Source organism: Aedes albopictus, chromosome 2 (assembly GCF_035046485.1).
Source record: "Aedes albopictus strain Foshan chromosome 2, AalbF5, whole genome shotgun sequence".
Classification (NCBI taxonomy): domain Eukaryota; kingdom Metazoa; phylum Arthropoda; class Insecta; order Diptera; family Culicidae; genus Aedes; species Aedes albopictus.
The window spans coordinates 24,885,316-24,907,963 of NC_085137.1; the positions used below are offsets into that span (position 1 = coordinate 24,885,316).

The following is a 22,648-nucleotide window of genomic DNA, read 5'->3' on the forward strand; positions in this document are numbered from 1 at the left end:
CTTTATCACTAATCACGTGTATGTTCTTGTAAGCCGCATTCTTTTTCGGTTTCGGTTTCCATCTACCATTCTACCATAGTTTCCGCTTTGCTTCCAATACGTGCCATAAATTACCACAGCGTGTGCCTTCTATCGTAAGTTTTAATAGTTTTATGACCGTGTCGATGAAGCAGAAAGTATATTTATTGTGGGCATCATAAAAGTATATTTTATTGAAGTTGAATAAAAACCTAAATGCAGATTAGAAAAAAAACAAAAAAAAAATCCTGTAGGAAATATACTACTAAATATGGTTTGCAAAGCTGCCTCTAGTGTAGTTCATTTGACCAATCTTGATGATGTTATGGATGAGTTGATTGTGTTTGAAATTGATAACGAAAATCTATTTGTAGAATAGTTCAATTCAGTTTAAATTCATCAGAATTTCAATATTCTCAAACAGATGTTTGTTCTTTGGTCCATATCATGTAAAGTATTTGTATACTAATGTGCCTTAGTATTACTTATTTTTAATCTAACTGTGAGTACGCTTCCTTATTCCGAAGCGATACTCACTATTAGAGCCACTACAGAGTACAGAATCAAGTCAATGAGTTTCTCGGTAGAACGCAATTACCTCCAGTGCAACTATCAAACTCGGTGCAATTAACTGTTAGATATTTAACCCTCACATTCTCTAGGTGAACTTGCTAGAAGATTAATCTCCTGTAGTAGTGTTCAATGAAATCTTGCGTTTAGTATCAAGCGGGAGTTACTGTAATGATAGTGTCTTTTTATCTGTTGGGAAATCATTTCAGTTATTTTTGACGTTATAGATGCAAATTCTAACCATCCTTCTCCACACCACCACCTGACTTAATTTTCAACAATAACCCAAAGAGAAAATCGATACAGAGAAGTCTATAATTTTGGTTTCACCGATATGATACTAAACACGAGATATTCAGTATTTGTAACAAATTTTAATGTTTCTGCAAAATACGTCAGTTTCATGATAAAAAATTTGAAGCAGTGTTAAAATCTAGTAAGAACGCAAAAAAAAACACTAATGCTCAGAATCAAAACAATCGGCTATTCCCAGCTCGCCAGTTTCAGTTGCGCCTGACGAATGTCATGAATTAATCATAAGGTGTAAAGATAAGCCCATACACCGCTGCTGCTGGCTGGCAGGCGATTATGTGTTAATTACCGGCTGCGTGTGTGCAATTCACATCTTACAGTAGTAGGCAGGCGATCAGGGAGCTGCTCAATGCGCAATAGTAGCAGCGGTAGCAAGTCTACGTACCTACGACGGCGTAACTGCGTCGGCAGCACTTCAACTTGAATCAGGCATCAGGCGCCTTTCCCGCCCAAGGTCTAGGTTAACGGAGAAGCTCAACTTGAGCGATTCGCGTCCGCATTACTGCATTATTGGCTGGGTTGCGCAAGGCAAGAGCTTATGGTGCGTGTGGATGGAGGAGGCGGTAGAAAAATTGTAACCGGTTGCACTTTGAATGTGATGCAGTGCAATTATAAATATGAATAAATCTGTTCTGGAACAAGACATGATAAAATTATATCGTTAGACAGCATCTATCAATTAACCATCTAATACCCAAATTTTTGATTTTGATCTAAATATCATTTTTCGTCATCTAAAATCGATTTAAACATGTTTTGGAAGGTGATTTTTTTTAATTCTCGATTTCGTGAATTTCAGTTTTTGATTTTTTTAATTTTTATTTTTGAACATCCCCACAGTTTTATATTTTTTCTAGAAGCCTTTTTGGGGTACAGATTTTTTGAGAAGCAAACATTTTGAGATTTCATGATTATTGTTGAAATATTTTTATTTTAATTTTTTTTCATAGAAAATTTTATTTTCCGTGTAATTTTAAGGTAAATAATTTTAGAGTGTATTCGATTCCCTTAAACTATAAAACTAGGATAGAATGATTTGGGAAAAAATTAAAATATGTTAATTGTAGCGATTCAATACAAAATAAACAATGACTTCTAGGAGGTGACTAAAACATCAATTTTTCAATGATTTTTGAAAAATGTAAATACGCTTTAAAATACACCAAAAACCATTTTGGGATATACAAAACAGTCCTAAATGTTAGCCAAAAATATAAAAATTTTGATTTTCCACGAAACAAAAATTACAAAAATGCTCAAACTATACCCCGTCTAGAGGCGGGATTGGGTATTATAGACTGTTTCAGAAATTATAAATACACTTTGTTTATTAAATTAAATGAACTGTTCTAATGATTTTTACCAACTTCTTTCAGAGTATAGCATATTGTACTCCATATTTTAATATTTCCTTTCAATTGTCTTGATATTTTAAAAAACAGTCGAGTTCTCTAACAAATAACTTAATTTTTCAATTTTGCATTTGCACAAAGGTGTTTTTAAATGATTTCACCATATTTATCACTTAATACTAAAAATCATCTAAATGTTTATCACATTCGCTTTCTCAACAAGTTGTCTAAGGAATGCCTTGATCAAAATTTGGGAAAAATCGATAAAGGCATTTCCACAACATTTTTTCGGAGATCAAGTTTCTAATTTTTTAAGGTTTTCTACGGAACTTAAGACTTGCCACACAGTTTCTTAGCTTTCCTGAACGCATTTTATCTAAACAAACTTATTTTTTCAGCTCCTTCGATCCTTCAGATGTCAAAGCTTGTTATACCATAAAAACCAATGCAATAAGCAGTAATTAAGACATTCGTTTGCTTAACGTTTGTTGCTACTGGCGTTGTTGAGAAATTATAAACAAAAACTTTTGTATCGAGAAGGCCCGTAATGGTGGTTCTTTATCAAATATTCCAGTAACAATTACTCTTACCAATCAAGAAATATCTTTTATTATCGATACAGCAATTTTTATTGTGTTTGGAATTTAAATATTTTATCTGTGAGATTTTTTTCTTTTCTACTATGGAACATTTTTGACCACTTTGTGCAACTTTAAATTTTAATCATCTAGTTTACAGAGCTCTATTTTTTAACTTTCACTAGAAACATCAACAAAACTGATATTATTTGCTTCGTTAGCATGTTTACTATAAGAGCTAGAAGAAACTTTTTTGGATATTGTGCTCAAATTGAAATGGCAGTCAATCGTTAGTGTATTTATAATTTCTGAAACAGTCTATAGAGGGTTAAAATTGGTTTCAAATATTGCTGAATTTAATTGCTTGGTGTAAACCTGTCATATAACGCTTTGATATTGTCCATGTTCTCAAGCTCTTTTATGTTTCTCGTACACCAAAGTATACTGAAAGACTAAATTTTCACTCAAAAAACGATTCTTCGATTGAAGGTTCGGAGAGTCAAGTCACATATACCAATCAACTCAGATCGACGAATTGAGGTGATGAGGTATGTATGTCTGTATACAAAAACAAAGTCACTTGCTTTTAAGTGGAGCGAATCTGGTGTGATGGTTAGAATACTTGACTATCATGCCGAGGACCTGGGATCGAATCCCACTCCCGACAAACTCGCAAAATGTGAGTTCTTCCTTCGGAAGGGAAGTAAAGCGTGGGTCCCGAGATTAACTAGCCTAAGGCTAAAAATCTCGTTAATACAGAATAAAAAAACTTACTTTTAAGGCATTTCCTGGCCCTAAACTATACACATTCATGGTGTATTAAGGAGGGCTTTAGCATCAACTCGTCAAAAGTCGTAATTGTCCCTTTCACTAGGAGAAGGAAAATCAACCAAAAAGTTTTTCGGCTTGGAGGGATGCAAATTCATTCTAGTGATCGAGTCAAATACTTACTTAGGTTTGATTTTGGATGCCAAACTGAACTGGAATGCTCAAATTGAGTCCGTGATGGGTAAAGCAACAAGTGCGTTCTGATTATGCTCCAAAACTATTGGCAGGAAGCGGGGCTTGAAACCAAAAATTATAATGTGGATTTAAACTGCCAAAAGTGATGTATGCTTCGTTTGTCTGGTTACCAAAAACAAAAGACGCTACCACGCAATCAAAGCTTGCGAAAATTCAACGTCTTGCGTCCATTGCTGTTACAGGAGCGATGCAAAGCACTCCATCAAAAGCATTAAATGCGATTCTCATTCTGCTACCTGCTACGAGTACGTGCAATACCAGAGTACTGAATATGGCATTAAAGGGCCTATTAATAGAATGGTGTCCTGCTATAATAGTTATTGTGAAGCAATTGACATAACAATGAATAGAACGACACTCAAAAAAGTTTTCTTTTTAAAATACACAAGGCAATGAGACAGCTGTAAAAAAGGATTTAAGAATTTTATGGTTATATACGTTATTTACTATATATGTATATACATGCATACATTTATTTGTTCAACACCACATTTAAGACAAGACATAATCAACAAAAGTACGACCAATGCTCGCCATGTCACGCTCCACCTGGTCCGCCCATCGTGCTCTCTGCGCTCCACGCCTTCCTGTGGCAACCGGATCAATAGCAAACACCAGCTTTGCAGGGTTGTTGTCCGGCATTCTTGCAACATGCCCTGCCTACCGTATCCTACCGGCTTTGGCCACCTTCTGGATGCTGGGTTCATCCTTCTCCGCCACACACTGTTCTCCTCTAGGTTCTCCTGCACACTGCCGAAGATCGTCCTTAGCACGCGTCGCTCGAAAACTCCGAGTGCTTGAAGGTCATCCTCCAGTATGGCCCATGTATCGTGTCCGTAGAGGACCACCAGTCTTATTAGCACATGGTGCGTTTGGTGCGTGGGTGAATCTTCTAAGACCCCAGCTTCTTGTGGAGCCCATAGTAGGCCCGACTTCCGCTGATGATGCGCCTTCGAATTTCACGACTCACGTTGTTGTCAGCCGTCAGAAAGGATCCGAGGTAGACGAATTCCTTCCCCACCTCGAAGGTATCCCCGTCTATCGTAACATTACTACCCAGATGGATCCGGTCGTAATCGGTTCCGCCTACCAACATGTACTTTGTTTTTGAGGCATTTGTGATGGAAACCCAGGCACAGTGGATACGGTTATACTACCGTTCGACCGGACAATACCCGTCCCGGGGTTCGCGTGATACGAAGAAAGATTAAGTACGCGGAATACGTTTGTCAACAAACAACTTTACTTCGCAACGGACTAGTACGGACTAAATCATAACAAACAATATAGTGCACAATACATCAGCAATTACGCTTCGTTCGGTTTTGCTTACACAATACACACAAACTCAACACAAGTCGTCGTCATTACTGTCATCATCGACCGGGGACCTGTCACACATCCACGATCGTCGTCGTTACCAGGGGGCTGTCACTATTTTTCTCCAACACTCCTCCTTAGTGCAGCCCACTGATCCTTCTCGAACTCCTCCTGGATCAATACCGAGACCAACAAAGTTACATTTTCTTCACAAGATAGTACAGGCCTTCCTTTTTAACACCAACAGCAATCACAGTTTCAGCATTCATAATGCGACAATCCTTAGGTCCAAACTGCACATAGTAGCCCGCATCAGTCATTCGGCTCACCGATAGCACATTAACAGACAACCCAGGAACAAACAGCAACTCCTTCAGTTTGATTTCAACGGATTCTGCTTCTAGTCCGCGTCCTACGATTCTTCCCTGTCCGCTTCCTCTGGCCGTTAATGTTCTTCCGTCTGCAAGCGCTATATTTTCCACACAGGGATTCCACCAACTCAAGCACGCTGTTGTATTCGTCATGTGCCTTGAACTACCAGAGTCAATAATCCATTTTTGATTCACAGGCACATCACTTGCTGTCTTCACCGTGAAACACGCTCCCCGACTACTACTTCCTGCTTCTGGATGCTGTACCGCCAATGATTTCGCCTCATCTTCTTTCTTTTTCACTTCTGCTATTTTTCTCAGTAAATTCGGGCAATAACACTGGATATGGCCGTCTTTTCCACAATAGTAGCACTTCCGAATACTTCGTTTTTCTGGCAGTACTGAGCACTTCTTCACTTCCTCTTGAGCATTCTCCTGTTTCCGCTTCTCAGATCTTCTCCGCCATTCATCCAAAAGCTTTCCCTTCACGTACTCTAGTTTAACGTCCTCTTCCGGGCGGCCTTCAAGAGCGGTGACAAGTGGATTGTAGGATTCTGGCAAGCTTGACAGAAGAATCGCCACAACCAAATGTTCTTTTAACGACTCCCCCATTCTTGCCAAACGGTGAACCAATTCTGCAGCTTCAACAAGGTGCTTTGACATATTCTCTCCTTCACCTAAACGCATCGAACAAAGTATCCGTAGAGCATGGACCTTGTTCGACAACGAACCTCGCTCATGATAGCCTTTGAGCATCTCCCACATTTCGTTGGCACTTACAGCATCAAGAATATGGGCCAACTGACTATCTTCCAAAGCCAATCCGATCATTGCTCGCGCTTTCTCATCCTTCCTCTCCATACTGATGTAACATTTGCTGACTCAGGCTTGGGGTCTTTAACTGTCGACCATAGATCCTCTCTCATAAGCATTAGCTCCATCCGGAATCTCCAGGTTCCCCAGTTGGACTCGTTAAGTCGATCAAAAACAATGTTTGTGTCCGTCATTTTCTTAATATTTTCAACTATTGCCTTTTTATTTTGGTCTCACAAAATCTTCTTTCTGGACCACTGTGAACCGTTTTATTTTCCAACCCAACCACTACAGACTCAACACTATTTCATTCACTCGTTTCAACGCCACACTGAGCTACGTCTCCTTAACGTCCATAACAAAACGAATCGCACAACAAAATGGGTCCGTTGCAGAATGATTCCGAATAACTTTCGGCGCATTAGCCAATTCTGCTCCTCCTCAAACAAAACTCACAAAAATTGTCCGTAGCTAGCTAGTTCTTCTCGCGATCAGCTCTATTATCTCGCCGACGACACTTCCCACACTTTCTTCGTCGGCAACCAAACCGTTGCAGTCTCCGGGATATAACAACAATTACACAGATCGTTCATATAGAACGCACTACAAAGTGTCTCTCAATCCACACACTTTTTCATTCTACTTTCTTCGCGCAATCTGAGCCCATTACCTGATGGAAACCCAGGCACAGTGGATACGGTTATACTACCGTTCGACCGGACAATACCCGTCCCGGGGTTCGCGTGATACGAAGAAAGATTAAGTACGCGGAATACGTTTGTCAACAAACAACTTTACTTCGCAACGGACTAGTACGGACTAAATCATAACAAACAATATAGTGCACAATACATCAGCAATTATGCTTCGTTCGGTTTTGCTTACACAATACACACAAACTCAACACAAGTCGTCGTCATTACTGTCATCATCGACCGGGGACCTGTCACACATCCACGATCGTCGTCGTTACCAGGGGGCTGTCACTATTTTTCTCCAACAATTTGTAGTATACACCAACTTTCTTTTTGCGTCCCAATTAAAATCTAGAGAAATTTTGAACGCGTCCGTTACTCGGAAGTATAGCCAACAGAATGAGGAAAGCTTCAGCCATATTTCTGCAGAACGCTTTCCAGAACTTATCACTGTCTCGCTTTCACATACACATTTCATTCCATTACCGGTATCGGTACTTCCATTCTTCGTTGATATACCCGCTCTAACTCACTCTCTCGCTGTCCATTCGCACGCATACTTTTCCCATCATTCAGCATGAGCGACGCAGTCAGCCAACCATTCTCTCTTTCTCCTTTTGGCTGCTATATTTTTCTACCCTTTCATTAATGTTCCTCAGAAAGAATGAAGAGACCACCTTCCAGTACGAAGCAAGCGCACATTTTCGACCAAGAATCATCATCATCCGAGCCGTCATCATTATCAATGGCTTTCGCAGTCAATCTAGTACTGCTCCGAAAGCACGCTCAACTAATTTCAATCAATTACTTGCTACATTCACTACAGCATTCACCACCAGTCCGACCTTTGCTGCTTCGCGTTTCAGCTCTGCCACCGTTCCAAATGTTCTGGCAATAATGTCCATGTCATCCGCGAAGCACACAAATTGACCGGATCTTGTGAAAATCGTTTCCCGGCTGTTAAGCCCGGCTCGTAGCATCACACCTTCCTGAGCGATATTGAAGAGTTGGCACGAGAGTCCGTAACCTTGTCGCAGTCCTCGACGATATTCGAATGAACTGGATAGTTCACCCGAAACCCTTACGCAGTTTTGCACACCGTCCATCGTTGCTTTGATCAGTCTAGTCAGCTTCCCAGGAAAGCCGTTTTCGTCCATGATTCTCCATAGCTCAGCGCGGTCGATACTGTCGTATGCCGCTTTGAAGTCGATGAACAGGTGATGCGTTAAGACCTGGTATTCACGGCTTTTCTGGAGAATTTGCCGTACGGTGAAGATCTAGTCCGTTGTCGACCGGCCGTCGATGAAGCCGACTTGATAACTTCCCACGAACTCATTAGTTTTAGGTGACAGACGACGGAAGATGATCTGGGATAGCACTTTGTAGGCAGCATTCAAAATAGTGATCGCTCTGAAGTTCTCACATTCCAAATGGTCGCCTTTCTTGTGAATCGGGCAGATTACCCCTTCCTTCCACTCCTCCGGTAACTGCTCGGTTCCCCAGATCCTGACTATCAGCCGGTGCAGACAGGTGGCCAACTTTTCTGGGCCCATCTTGATGAGTTCAGCTGCGATACCATCCTTACCAGCTGCTATGTTGGTGTTGAGCTAATGTATGGCATCCTTAACTTCCCTCTACGTAGGAGTTGGTTCATTTCCGTCCTCCGCTGCACTGACATTGTCGTTTCCTCCGTTGCCGTGGTCTCCCGTACAAACGTTCTCACGCCATTCAGGTGCTGTTCGAAGTGCTGCTTCCACGTTTCGATGATCTCACGTCGGTCTGTCAAGAGGCCTCCGTATTTATCCCTGCATATTTCGGCTCGCGGCACGAAGCCGATGCGGGATGCGTTGAGTTTCTGGTAGAACTTCCGTGTTTCTTGGGAACGGCACAGCAGTTCCATTTCTTCGTATTCCGCTTCTTCCAGGCTTTTGCCGCATTCCGGTGCTTTTGCTTCCGAAAGAGACGGGTCTGCTGTTTCCGCTTTTGTTTGTAACGTTCCACGTTCTGTCGGGTCCCTTGCTGCAGCATTACCGCCCGCGCTGCGTTCTTCTCCTCCAAAACCGTTCTTCACTCTTCGTCGATTCCGTTCCACGTACCCGATGGTGCTCTCGGCTGCGTCACTGTACTCCAGCAGTCCTCTAGAGGGGTCTTATCGAACTCGCCCTCGTCTGGCAACGCGGTCTCAAGATTCTGCGCGTATGCTGAGGTGACATCCGGTTGTTTAAGTCACACTAAGTTGTACCGTGGCGGTCGCCGGTACCGTACATTGTTGATGACGGAGAGTTTTGGGCGCAGTTTGACCATCACCAAATAGTGGTCGGAATCGATGTTGGCACCACGATAGATTCTGACGTCGATAATGTCGGAGAAGTGCCGTTCGTCAATCTCAATGTGGTCGATTTGAGATTCCGTCTGCTGTGGTGGTGATCTCCAGGTGTAACGATAAGGGAGGCTGTGTTGGAAAAAGGTGCTACGAATGGCCATGTTTTTGGAGGCGGCGAAATCAATGAGTCGTAGGCCGTTTTCGTTCGTCTGCTGTTGGGCGCTGAACTTACCAATCGTTGGTCTGAATTCCTCCTCCTGGCCTACCTGAGCGTTCAAATCTTTTATGATGATCTTGACGTCGTGGCTTGGGCAGCGATCGTACTCACGTTCGAGCTGCGCGTAAAATGCGTCCTTGTCATCATCAGTGCTTCCGGAGTGTGGGCTGAGCACGTTTATTATGCTGAAGTTGAAGAATCGGCCCTTGATCCTCAACCTGCACATTCTTTCGTCGATCGGCCACCAACCGATCGCACCTCTGCTATCACCCATCACGATTCTAAATTCAAGATAGCAGTTGTTTTATTATGTTTTAGGCTCTAAAACTATGGAAAATGAGAATATTTAGTAATAATTTTGACCAAAAAATCCAAGATGGTGGTCCAAAATTCAAGATGGCGTTTCACAACTTAATACAAATGACGGGCCACAAGTCAGAATGGCGGCTGTTTTAATCAGGGATGGGAACACTCACTTGCGAAAAGTTACAATCACTTGCTGTTTTCTCAGCTCAGAAGCGTGCTATCAAGGAAACGATGTATGGACGACTTGTAGCTTGTGGTTTTGTCTAAAAGTTTGTCGAATAGAGTACGGGTCGCAAACCCATACCTAAGTCGTGACAGAGCAGCGAAAGCGACTCTCCACGAGGTGAGTGTAACTTACATTCACCTCGTGGAGAGTTGCCTTCGCAGCTCCCTCACGCCTTCGATATGCGTGTGCGACCCATACTTTGTTCGGCAAACTTTTAGACAAAACCAAAAGGCAAAAGTCGTCCATACATCGTTTCTTGATAGCCCGCTTCTGAGCTGAGAAAACAGCAAGTGAGTGTGACTCTTCGCAAGTGAGTGTTCCCATCCCTGGTTTTAATGAGTGTTAGGCTCAAAAACATGTAAATTGTCTATTTTTGATATTGGGAAAACGTCCAAGGCAAGCACCAAAACACTCTATGCACTAGGTAGGCAGGAAAATTTCTATTACGAAACGTTTTTGGATGGGCTGCGAATCAAATTCGTCACCTTCAGCATGGTCATTAGGCTGCGGCTTATTTTTCAAAAGTTTTTGAAACCTGGAATTCGTAAGCTCTTTTGGATTCAAATGACTCAAAAAACCTCTGAGTTTAAGCCAAAAATATTGAGGTTTAGAGGTCGCGCAATCGCTTCAAAGTTGAATTTTCGAGTGATAAAAATGTGTTTTCACTTCAAGTGCCATAACTTCCTCAATTTTCAACTGATTTTCAATCTTTTTTTATGAATTTCTCACAAAATAAATTTCTAATAAACTCGTAGATCATCATTTTTTTTCCAAAGTCACGCAAAATATGAGTTTTTGAAGATTTAAATCATTTTTTTCTTCTTTTTACAAATTTTTTAACTGTAGAGTCCTATAACTTTTTAACCGTTTGACCAATTTTAAATTTTTTAGCTTGCTTTTGTAGATATTTTTGTTGCCTATCTTTATCCTAAACAAACTGACTACTTTCATTTTTACGATGCTTTTCACCAAAAACTGCCAAAACATGCCTTAAAACTTGTTTTTTTCATGCAAAATTGGAGTTTTTGACGATTATTTGCAATTTTTTACTCCAAACCAGATACTTGGCATCATATTTAGGAATATGGAACTCATTGAAGGATTTTTTTTCATTTTTTTTCTCGCATTTCGAACTTGAAAATATTTTTTGATTCAGAACACTCCAAAAACTGAAGTTTAAGGCTTACATATGATTATTGAGAATATTTTTTAAAAATTAAGCATGAAAACTATTAAAATGTTGCCAAAAGTCTGATTTTTCCAATAAAATAAGTGTTTCTGAACGGTTTTTGGTATTTATCTATTTTGAAACGTTTTTTTAAAAGGTACAGTTTATTCACAGCATTCTTAGGCAACAAAAATATCTACAAAAGCAAGCTAAAAAATTTAAAATTGGTCAAACGGTTAAAAAGTTTTAGAGTCCTATAACTTTTTTGTAAAAATAAAAAAAAATAATTAAATCTTCAAAAACTCATATTTTGCGTGACTTTGGAAAAAAATGATGTTCTACGAGTTTGTTCGAAATTTAATTTGTGAGAAATTCATAAAAAAAAAGTCTGAAAATCGGTTGAAAATTGAAAAAGTTATGGCACTTGAAGTGAAAACACCTTTTTATTACTCGAAAATTCGACTTTGAAGCTATTGCGCGACCTCTAAATCTTAATATTTTTGGCTTAAACTCAGAGGTTTCTCTGAGACACAAAACATTTGGATCCAAAAGAGCTTACGAATTCCAGGATTCAACAACTTTTAAAAAATAAGCCGCAGCTCAATGGTCATGCAGTACTTTTATGTGTTAACCGCATCGGCTACATTTGGAGGATCAGGGTGAAAATAACTCATTTCAAGTATTTGGATGATTATTTCTTCACATTTTAGAGGTCAACCTATTGAAACAATCAAAATTTACGAACATTCATTCATCAAAGTGTCACCTTCTTTCGGCCGACGATTATCACTGCCATGACCACAACGGCATTCACATTGAAAAGAACCCATCCACATATGTACACTGTTTATTTTCCAAACCATATGTCATGCGGAAAATTGTGCAATTGTGCTGTTTACATTGGTAGCTAAAAGCGCGCGGTTAATTGACACCCCGCAATCGTCGTACCCAGTCCAACCGAACTGAATGGTGTGTGCATGGCATGACCATTCGAGCACTTATTACCCTTACGTGAGTAGAATTTGGTAAGATAACAAACAAACCCTAGTCAAAAACGATGGCTTGATTGATGTTTGGCTAGTCAGTCGGTAACAAACGCAGCAACAAACATTCGGTATGGTAAAGGTGATGTCGACCTTGCCACCAACGTGTTTGTCACAACGTGCTCGCGGGCGGTTCCGTGTGACGCCGCCGCCACCGCCAGGAGGATGTTCTTGAGATCGGTCAAGTGCAAGATCACATAGGCTTGTAAGTTGCGAGGAGACATTTCAGCTAGTCATCGATCGATCGACCGACACCACCAGTCAGACGGAACGCGTGGCTGCTTTTGAACTTGATTGAACCTTTCTGCGACTGATTGCTTAGCTTTGCAAATTTATTAGTCGGCTGGAAATCGACAATATTTTGCTTCACCTGACACCCGCAGACCTACCTGGGCCGCGGCCAGGTTGATGATGATGGCGTTGCGATTAAGTGCGGTGGCGACACGTGACAAAAGCGATGACTCTTCGTTAACTCGATACTCATTTCCGATGGATCATTTATCGTTGATGAGTGTGCGACTTTTATGGACCGGTGAGGTTTAATTAAACGATAATAAATTGCCGGTGCGAGGGACGATGTTGTTGTTGTGGTTGCGGTTTTCAACGAGCTGCTTTGGAAGATTTACTTTCGATTCACGGCTAGGATAGTGTTTGAATCTCGTTAGAACTTTTTATGGAATCAAAGAAAATAACAAGATGACTTTTAAGAATTTGCAACAAAGACAATCAATGTCACTGGGAATCCAAAAACGAAAACAAACAACAAATAATTTGCAAATAGACGAAAAACAGGTTTGTGAGTTAGCAAACCGGCTTGCCGATGTCAATAGCGTCAGAGAGCAATGTTGATGGTGATTCACGTTCAAGCCCGTTCCGTCATGGGTATGGACTCATAAAAAGGCCTCAGACATGAAAACAATATCAAAAAGTTCAGCACCACTTCGAATACCTCAAAATCCTGCACACTTACGAAGATATACATAATTTTTGGCAAAGATTCTCGTGCAACTTTCCTCAAGACGAGAGATCTTTAGATGATGATGAACCTGGGGGTATTAACCCCCAGGGGTTAAGTACTGTTAAGTACTGTTCCATTTAATTCCACTAAGAATTTGCATCCTTTGACAGATGCGTATTTCGATCTCAACTGTAAGGTCGTCTTCACTGCCTCGTAAGTACGGCAATGTCAAACTTTTGAAGCTCATCAGTTATGCTGCAAAACCTTTGAGTTGGTCTAGAACAGTACTTCCAAAACTATACAGAGTAGAGTTTGCTCTTGAGCAACTGTGCATTTACATTTCGTCAATATATCATTCCGTTTTTGTCAACATCGATAATTTATGAAATATATTCCCTCGAATTCTAGTTATTTATAGTCCAACATTTATCCTGAGGCAAGACATCTATAAATGAGCTATTAGTAACCCCATATGATGGCATAAGTGACGTATGTGCCACAGTAGCTCTCAACACATTTTCGTTCAGCTGTAATACAAAGTGTTAGGTTCCTGAGTGCAAACTTTTTAAAGGGTGATAGAGGACCATAAATGGTGAAAAAAATTGTTCTACGTACATGGTCAAATTTATCGCAGTTTTTTTACACTTATTCGAAAGATTATTGAATTTTCTATCAAATGGCATCTTTGAATAGATTGGTTTAGTTAAATAACTAAGTTTTCTAGAGCAAATAGCTCAAAAATAGTGTGTGTTTAATTGGTTTTTGTCAATTATCTTTGAAACATTCGTTATAAATTAAAATTCTTTCTTAGGCAAAGTTGTGGCCCCTGTTCCACTCTACATTCCGTTCTTTGACATCAAACTTCTCTTATCGTTTTCTTGCAATTTCGATTTAAACGTGCGTCAGCTCCAGCGGCACAATGCACAAAAAAGTGCTTACTCGTACAGTTGCAAATTAATGATCTACAATGCGATGTTTAAATCGAAATTGCAAGAAAACGATAAGAGGTAGAAGTTTGATGTCAAAGAACGAAGTGTAGAGTGGAACAGGGGCCACAACTTTGCCTAAGAAAGAATAACAATTTATTACGCATGTTCCAAAGATAATTGACAAAAACAAATTAAAACACACTATTTTTGAACTATTTGTTCTACAAAACTTAGTTAAAGCCTGTATCCGCAATAATCGGGACACAGAAGTACGGCTGTAGCTCTGTAGTGAATCGGTGAAATTGGTCAAATAATTGACTGAGAACTCTTTGGTGTATGTTTATTATTTGTGCCAAATTTCATTAAAATCGATGCATTACTTTTAACTGTGGATGGAAAACAAACAGACGTGCTTTAAAGCATTTTGTACAATCATGACCAATTTTCATTCGCATGGTAGATGGTTCTTTTACGCTACAGTTCAAAGTTCTGTGACGATAATTATGAAATTTCATTAGCAGTTATGATACTTATAGAGACACTTTCTTGCAAAATTTCATCAACTTTTATCAATTGGTTTGAAAGTTACTGGTGTTGATAGAGGTGAGTGTTTGTGAAAATTTTTCGGGTTTTTCATATGCGATGTTTGCCTATTCATAACTTTTGAATTTATCTGCCAATTTTCATGAAATTTTCACAGAAGGTAGTTGACAATGTGTATTTTATGTCTGCAAAATTTGATGATTACTGGTATAGTACTTTCAATAGTACAATCGAAACAATAAAGGGTGCTGACTAATTGCTGTCTGAGGGGCTAAAATCACGTTCAGTCCCAATACATGTTTCGACTATAAAATTTTTGGTAGTGCATCAATTTTTTTTGAAATTTTGCCTATGCAACGAATATGGATTGAGAGGTTTGTGTTCAAAATTTCAGCCATTTCCTTTGCCAAATTCAAAAGTTACAGCGCTGACAAGCAAAACTAGGGGCTGTACAAAATTCATTGGCGCACATTCTACTCTTTAATTGCTACAACAAAAAGTACTGCACCGATTCACATGAAATTTTGTAGGTGCAATGAACACATCTTAAGATGTTATTGGGCCAAATTTGAGCACTTTGAATGTATCTTTTACAGATTTACAGATGTATTTCTGTGTCCCGATTATTGCGGATACAGGCTTTTGTAATTTGAATTACCAATGTTATATCACATTCAAATATAAACCACATTACAGAGCTCGCTCTCCAGTCGCATCAAAATTTTGCGCAGTAATTTTAGACGCAAATAAAGATTTCAAAGAATGTTCGGGGCTGATGCGTTTAAATTTTAATTTTTCCATATAACGTTGACCCATCCTACTGTAAATTTACGTCTCAGGAATCTAAAATTGTATGATTTAATGAGATCGTTTTAGTTTTTTTTAGGTTTTTGGTTCTCTTACACATATCCATCGCTTGCATTGATTTAGTTCACTTTCGTAATTCCGCTGAAGCACCCAGCGCTGCTTCTGCAGCATCACCGGTAGCCTCTTATGTAGTCTCAGTCTATTTTGTATTGCTTACGAGACCCCCGGAAATGATTTCGGAACACTACCTTATGTTCACTAGTTTATGAAAACTGTTAATCAGGTTACCCGGATTTAAAAACACTACCGGTGGTAACTTCTGTGGACTGTGCCTATTTTCTTATTATCCACGCATCAGGTTACTGACAAAAAAGCGATTTGATACCGCAAGCATGGGTTTGATCCACTTTTATATATGTCCATTTCCATTCCCCGGCAAGGGTCGGGGCAGGTGGAGACCCTGCTGTCAGTAACCTTTTGGTGCAGCTGATAGGGCCTGAAGGGTAGTGATACCCTTGCCTTCAGCAGGTCAGATCGGGATGCACGTGGGCATCAGTTCTTGATGTCTGCAAAGCAGTTGGGCGCGGGCGGGATTGACCCTGCCCGCCTTCCGAGGACAAAGGGAGTGGCGAGGACCACTCGGGAAACTGGCTAAGTGCCAGCATGCTACCGTGATGGACTCTCCAAAGCGAGTCATCGATGTTCGTTGCTGCAGGCTACGCAGCTAACCTTGAGGGTGCGATGTGCACTAGCCCCTCTCTGAAGCAATGCCTTCTTGGTGGTTCCGGAGAGACGAAGGGTTTGGCGACCATAGGAATGTGTTTTAGTGGGTCGAGGATAGAGTAGTCCTGACTTTTACTTTTGTTGTAGAAGACGGCCTAAACCCCACACTACCCTAACCTTCCTGTTATGGTGTTTGTTGAGCAGATTTTTCCCCCTATGGAAGGAAAAAAAAATATGTCCATTTCCAGTGGGACACTCTTGACCGGTTCCAGAAAATTTACATGGTTCATTTTTACATTTGACCAATTCCCGCGGGACACCTAAAACCGGTTGTGGAACGTAATCTCAGCTGATTTTCTTAATAACCGTTCATCAGCATATCGAAAAAACCGCGATTTGATGAAGCGCATGCATGGAGTTCGGTTCCCTTCTACATTTGACCACATCCGGAGGGACACCGGGAACCGATTCCGGGACACTACTAGTTCTCCCAAGCATGGTCTGGGATATTTTTTCTTTGTAACCGTTCATCAGGATACCTTAAATGCCATTTGATGTGTCGCGAATATTTTTTTGGTTTGTTTTTGCATTCGGCCACTTTCAGCGAGACACCTCGGACCGATTCCGGAACACTATCCGTAGTTTCTAATGTGGGCTTAGCTTATTTTCTTGCTGATCGTACAAGTTATCGAAAAGGCTACGATTTGATGTGTCGCATGTATGAATTAGGCCACTTCCGGCGGGACATCAGGAACCGGTTCCGGGATGCTACCAGTTCAGATATGATCCGAAACCGGTTCCGTAACACTACCGGTCAGATATAGTGCACGACTATTTTCCTATTTACCGTTCATCAGGTTATAGAAAAAGCTGCGATTTGATGTGTCGCATGCTTGGGTTTGGTTCACTTTTATATTTGGCCACTTCCGGCGGGATACCCGGAACCTGTTCCGGAACACTACCAGATCAGATATCAGAGACTATTTTCTTGTTTACCAATCATCAGGTCACAGAAAAAGCGGTGATTTGATGTGTCGCATACATGGGTTTGTTTCACTTTTATATTTGGCCACTTCCAGCGGGACACCCGGAACCGGTTCCGGTATGCTACCGGTTTAGATATGCTCTTAGACTATTTTCCTGTCTACCGTTCATCAGGTTATACAAAAAGCTGCGTTTTGATGTGTCGCATGCATGGGTTTGGTACACTTTTATATTTGGCCACTTCCGGCGGGACACCCAGAACCGGTTCCGGAACACTACCGGTTCAGATATAGTCTGCGACTATTTTCCTGCTTACCGTTCATCAGATGAACGAAAATGCCGTGGTTTGATGGGTCGCATGCATGGGTTTGTTGCAATTTCATATCTGGTCCCTTCCTGGGGTACCGGTCCGGAACACCTAAATGGCCATAACTCCGGAACGGCTGGACCGATTCAAACCATTTTCAATAGGAAACAATAGGACAATATTCCGCGTCGATTGAAACCTAAAGCGTTGAAATCAGATGATATTTACTATCCAAAAGTGAGGTGACATTTTTGTACACATACACACATACACACGCACACACACACACATACATACATACACACACACATACACACACACAGACATCATCTCAACTCGTCGAACTGAATCGATTGGTATATAAGACTTGGCCCTCCGGGGGTTCTATCAAGATTTCATTTTTGGAGTGAACATATAGCCTTTCGGTACACCTTGGTGTACGAGAAAGGCAAAAATCTATATCAAAAACATCAGAGATGACACCCCAAACTTTAAGGTGGCAGTTCATAATTAAAGATGTTTGCTATTTTAAAGAGTTCCATGCTTTAGAACTATGCAATATGGGTAGATTTAGTATGAGGTAGATGTCCGGAGAACAAACATGGTGGCCGAAACATTCAAAATGGCGGCCCAAAACCAAATATGGCGGTCCACAGTTCAAGAAGTTTTGACCTCTAACATCATGATATATGTAAGGCTATCCATGAGACAGATGGGATCAGCTGATTTCGTTTTGACATCCGCGGAACGGGGTGACAGTTGAACACAATAGAATTTAGAAAAGTTGTTTTGTGGGAAGGGAGGCGGTCAAATCGTTTAAAATTTTGTGTTACTTTAAATTTGAATGCACTCTTTTAGGATCTAAAACCATGCAATATAAATATATTTGATGGGAGGAGATGTACGGAGTCGTTCAATGAAGACCATAATATCCAATATGGGGATTCAAAATCCAAAATTGCTGCCCAAAGTTCTAAATGACGACTGTTTCAAGAGCTTTTAGGCTTTAAAACCATCCAACGTGAGTATATTTTGTATGGGGAAGATATTCAGATTCCAGAGTCCACAACTAGCGACCAGAATATCCAGTATGGTGGCCTAAAATCCAAGATGGTCGCTCAAAACTCAAGGTGGTGGAGGTTTTATGGACAAATTAGGTGCCTGGGCGAGGAGGAATTACATTGTGGTTTTCCTAAAGCTGGTCCCTGGAGTATGGTTCTAACTTCAAATGAATTTAAAAATGTTCTAGGTTATCCAAGAACTTTCGTTATCCAAGGACTTTCGCGAGTAAGCGCCTTGAGATCTACCAGCGTAATCGATGGATTGTTGTTACATCACTGATACGGTGCAACATCCTACAGGTTCTTCTTCTTCTTTTTGGCTCTACGTCCCCACTGGGACTTGGCCTGCCTCTCTTCTTTGAGCACTTCCACAATTATTAATTAAAGGGCTTCCTTTGCCTGCCATTGTATGAATTTGTATATTGTGAGGCAAGTACAATGATACACTATGTCCAGGGAGTCGAGAAAATTTCCGGTTTGGCGATCCATAGCCTTAACCACTAGGCTAACTGGAGACCCTACAGGTCCTTAGAGCTTAGTTCTGTAGAGACGTAGTTTCCAAATATATTCTAGGACCCCCAAGAACTTCCGCGAGTACAGGCCTGAAAATCTAGGAGTGTAATCAATTAAATGTGTTATATTACGGATGCGATGTAACATCGTATAGATCCATGGAGCATGGTTCTGTAGAAAACTACTCTCCAAAGATATTCTAGGTCATCCAAGATCTTCCGCGAGTAAAGAACTTAAGATCTTCAAGAGTATTAAATGGATTTTTGTTACATTACTGATACGATGTAGCATAATACAGATTTATGGAACACGGCTCTATAAAGATGTAATTTTTAAAGATGTTCTAGGTAATCCAAGAACTTCCGCGAGTAAAGGCTTTAAGATCAACATGCATAATCAATGGATTATTATTACTTTACTGATGCGTTGCAACACTCTCCAAGTCCATGGAGCATGGTCAGTGACTGTTTCGCTGTGTGGTGATTTCTACTAATTTTCGCTGGGTAGGTTTGGTTGCATTGTTGCTCGACTGTTTTCCGCTCATTCTGTATGGATTTTGTGGCACAGAGCATAATGAGGTACTTATTGAGTATAATCGATATAACTAACTAATAAGTCAGCAACATTTATTTTTCGTAGCGACCAAACCCAAACAGAAATTACACACACATCTCTCTTTTACCAATGCGAGAACTCAATAGTGAGTTGACCAAAGTTCGCAATCACAATCGCAGATGCCAACCGGAAAACCTGAACGATGATGCATCGTATCAGTAATGAACCAAAAAATCATTGATTATGCCTTTATTCCCGGAAGTTCTAGGGGAACCTAGAACTTCTTTGGAAATTAGATCGTTATACATGAATGATCCATGGTCCTGTAGGATGTTGCACAGCATCAGTAATTGAATACAAATCCATGGATTGCCCTTGTAGATATTAAGGTTTTTGTTCTCTTCAGCTCAATGCTCCATGGACCAGTATGATCTTGCACCATATAAATAATGTAAGAACAGTCCGTTGATTACGCTTGATTGATCTTAAGGCCTTTATTCACGAAAATTATCAAAAGACCTAGAGCATCTTTGGAAATTAATTTGTCACTGAACAAAGCTCCAAACATCCTATGGATGTTACAACGCATCAGTAATGTAGCAAGAAATCTTTGGCTATGTTTGTAGATCTTTAGGCCTTATGTCGTGGAAGTTCTTGGGGAACCCAGAACATCTTTGGAAATTCGATCGTTACACAACAATGCTCCATGGGCCTGTAGGATGTTGCACAGCATCAGTAATGTAATACAAATCCATGGATTGCCCTTGCAGATCTAACGGCTTTTACTCGCGGAAGTTCTTGAAGGACTTAGAATATCATTGGGGATTTGTTCTCTTCAGCTCAATGCTCGATGGACTTGTATGATCTTGCACCGTATAAGTAACGTAAGAACAATCCATCCTCGTAGATCCCTCGTAGATATTGAAGTCTTTACTCGCGGAAGTTCTTGAGTGCCCTGGAAAATCTTTCTCTACACCACTATGCCTCATTGGTGTGGGGTGTTGACAGTCTCCGTAATCCTTCGCTTCGTCCGTCAGTCCTTAACGCCCCAAAATAACCTCTGAAATCTACCTTGGAACCAGTATGCACTCTGCGCCCCATAGTCCATTATTTGCCCTCTTCCCACTAACCCCTAGAATCAACCCTTACTACACTACCCTCTCCCATTCCACTCTAACTCTCTAAAACAATCCTCGGATAATTGAAAGTGAGGACACTTTACATATTTTCAGATTTACCTCGAGTTTTTTTTAACACGTTTTTTACACGTGTAAAAAAAAGACCTTAGTTTACTAATTACCAAAGTTTTAACAATTTCTGTATAACGTGTTTTCTTTAAAGGTGCTTGCCGTGACTATGATTACAGTTCAACGACTCAACTGATAGCGCAAACCCAAAACATAAACATTACCAGAGCACATTGAGGTGTCCTTAAGCGATCGGAATAACTAAAAAAATGTTTTATTTTGCAAACGGAAACGATTTTTCTAAAAAAAAAGTCACTTTTTTACCCAAAAAAAAAATTAAAAATTATAACACTGATATGATTTTTTTTGCGAAAAAATATTGATCGTTCAAGGACGCGAAAATTAAAAAAAAAAATGGTTGAGAACTGATTCTGAAATCGTAGCCACCGCAGCGACGTTTTTGGGCTACTTGGCATGTTTTGAGGCTGAAAGTCAGCTTTCTACAAGAAATAAATAATAAATCGAAGGGTGAGCTGTTTGGAAAATTGAAATTATATGACATCTAATATAGGTCTGCGATGAATATTACTCTGTGTATTTTTTTAAAAAAGATTTCTTCAAATTTTCTCGAATATCTTCGAATATGTACGTCATTTCAATCCAACAACTCGTTATTGAGTTATTACTTTTTGAAGAAGAAAAATAGGATTTTTCATATTCCCTTTTCAAAAGCTAGGTGAAGAAAATTTCAAAACAAATAACATGCAAAACATTTTCAGATATAGAAGTCGCGTCTGTACGATTCGTGCCTTGAGCTCTATATCATCGTCCTGTGTGGCCGATTGTGAGTAAAATTCTCTGCTAATTTTATTCGTGCCTCGCAATTCTCTGATATTTTGGCCTTGGAAATAATTAGTTTCATCAGCCCCAGGATATGTTAAAAAATGTGCTTTATGACATTTTGCTTTATTCAACATCACTCAGCCATATCGTCTGGGTTTGCACCATTCCCAAACAACTTAAAACATGTTTCCGCCTTGTTTGTTCTTCTTTCAGAGGAAAAATCCCTGTACGTCCCCATCGACGATGACTCGTTTCTGATGAAGTTCCTTCGACCGTGTAAATTCTACCCGTCGAGTGCGTTCGCCCTGGTGAGTCAACCATCAACGTCCAAAGGTGAACGGCAACAACGTGTCGTCGCCCATCTAGAATCAGAATCGCGCCGGCTTGGTTCCTCATTAACCTCCATACCGTTCCGTGTCAATTAGTTCTCATCGGATCTCTGTTCCAGCGACGAGACGCAATTACGATTAAATATGTTTTTTTTTGTCGCTAATTTTGCTCTAGATTCAACGCTACTATCGGTTCAAACTGAAACACCCGGACGCGTGCGAAGAGCTACTGCCGTCGACGGTGCAACACGTGTACGATGAGGATTTGCTGCACTTCCAACCGCTGCGCGATCAAAACGGCTGCCGGATTCTGGTGATGCAAGTGGGCAGTAAGTATCTCTCTAGACGATAGTGTTGATTGTCATCATGGGAAAACGGTTTCAGGTACCTATTTTTACGATGCAATTGCGTGTAGTGTTCTATATGCAAGTCGTTAGGTATACGAAAGACCTGTTTGATTCGGATCCGTTCAGAGCAAGTGGCGAACCCCATCATCAGAATGAGGAAAACAACTGTTGGTTGATTGCTAGTTCCTGATGTTAGAAATCGATCGATTCGCGTGTTAAATGATAGT

General features: G+C 40.5%; 1 protein-coding gene across 1 annotated transcript in view; it reads left to right on the forward strand.

Annotated features, from left to right (window-relative positions):
* LOC109622653 (alpha-tocopherol transfer protein-like) overlaps positions 1-22,648 on the forward strand; it is a 36,704-nt gene that overhangs the window by 12,991 nt on the left and 1,065 nt on the right. The window contains exons 2-3 of the mRNA XM_020077060.3: positions 21,959-22,053; positions 22,250-22,403. Coding sequence (XP_019932619.3) covers positions 21,959-22,053; positions 22,250-22,403 — 249 coding nt within the window. The remainder of the gene's footprint in view (positions 1-21,958; positions 22,054-22,249; positions 22,404-22,648) is intronic.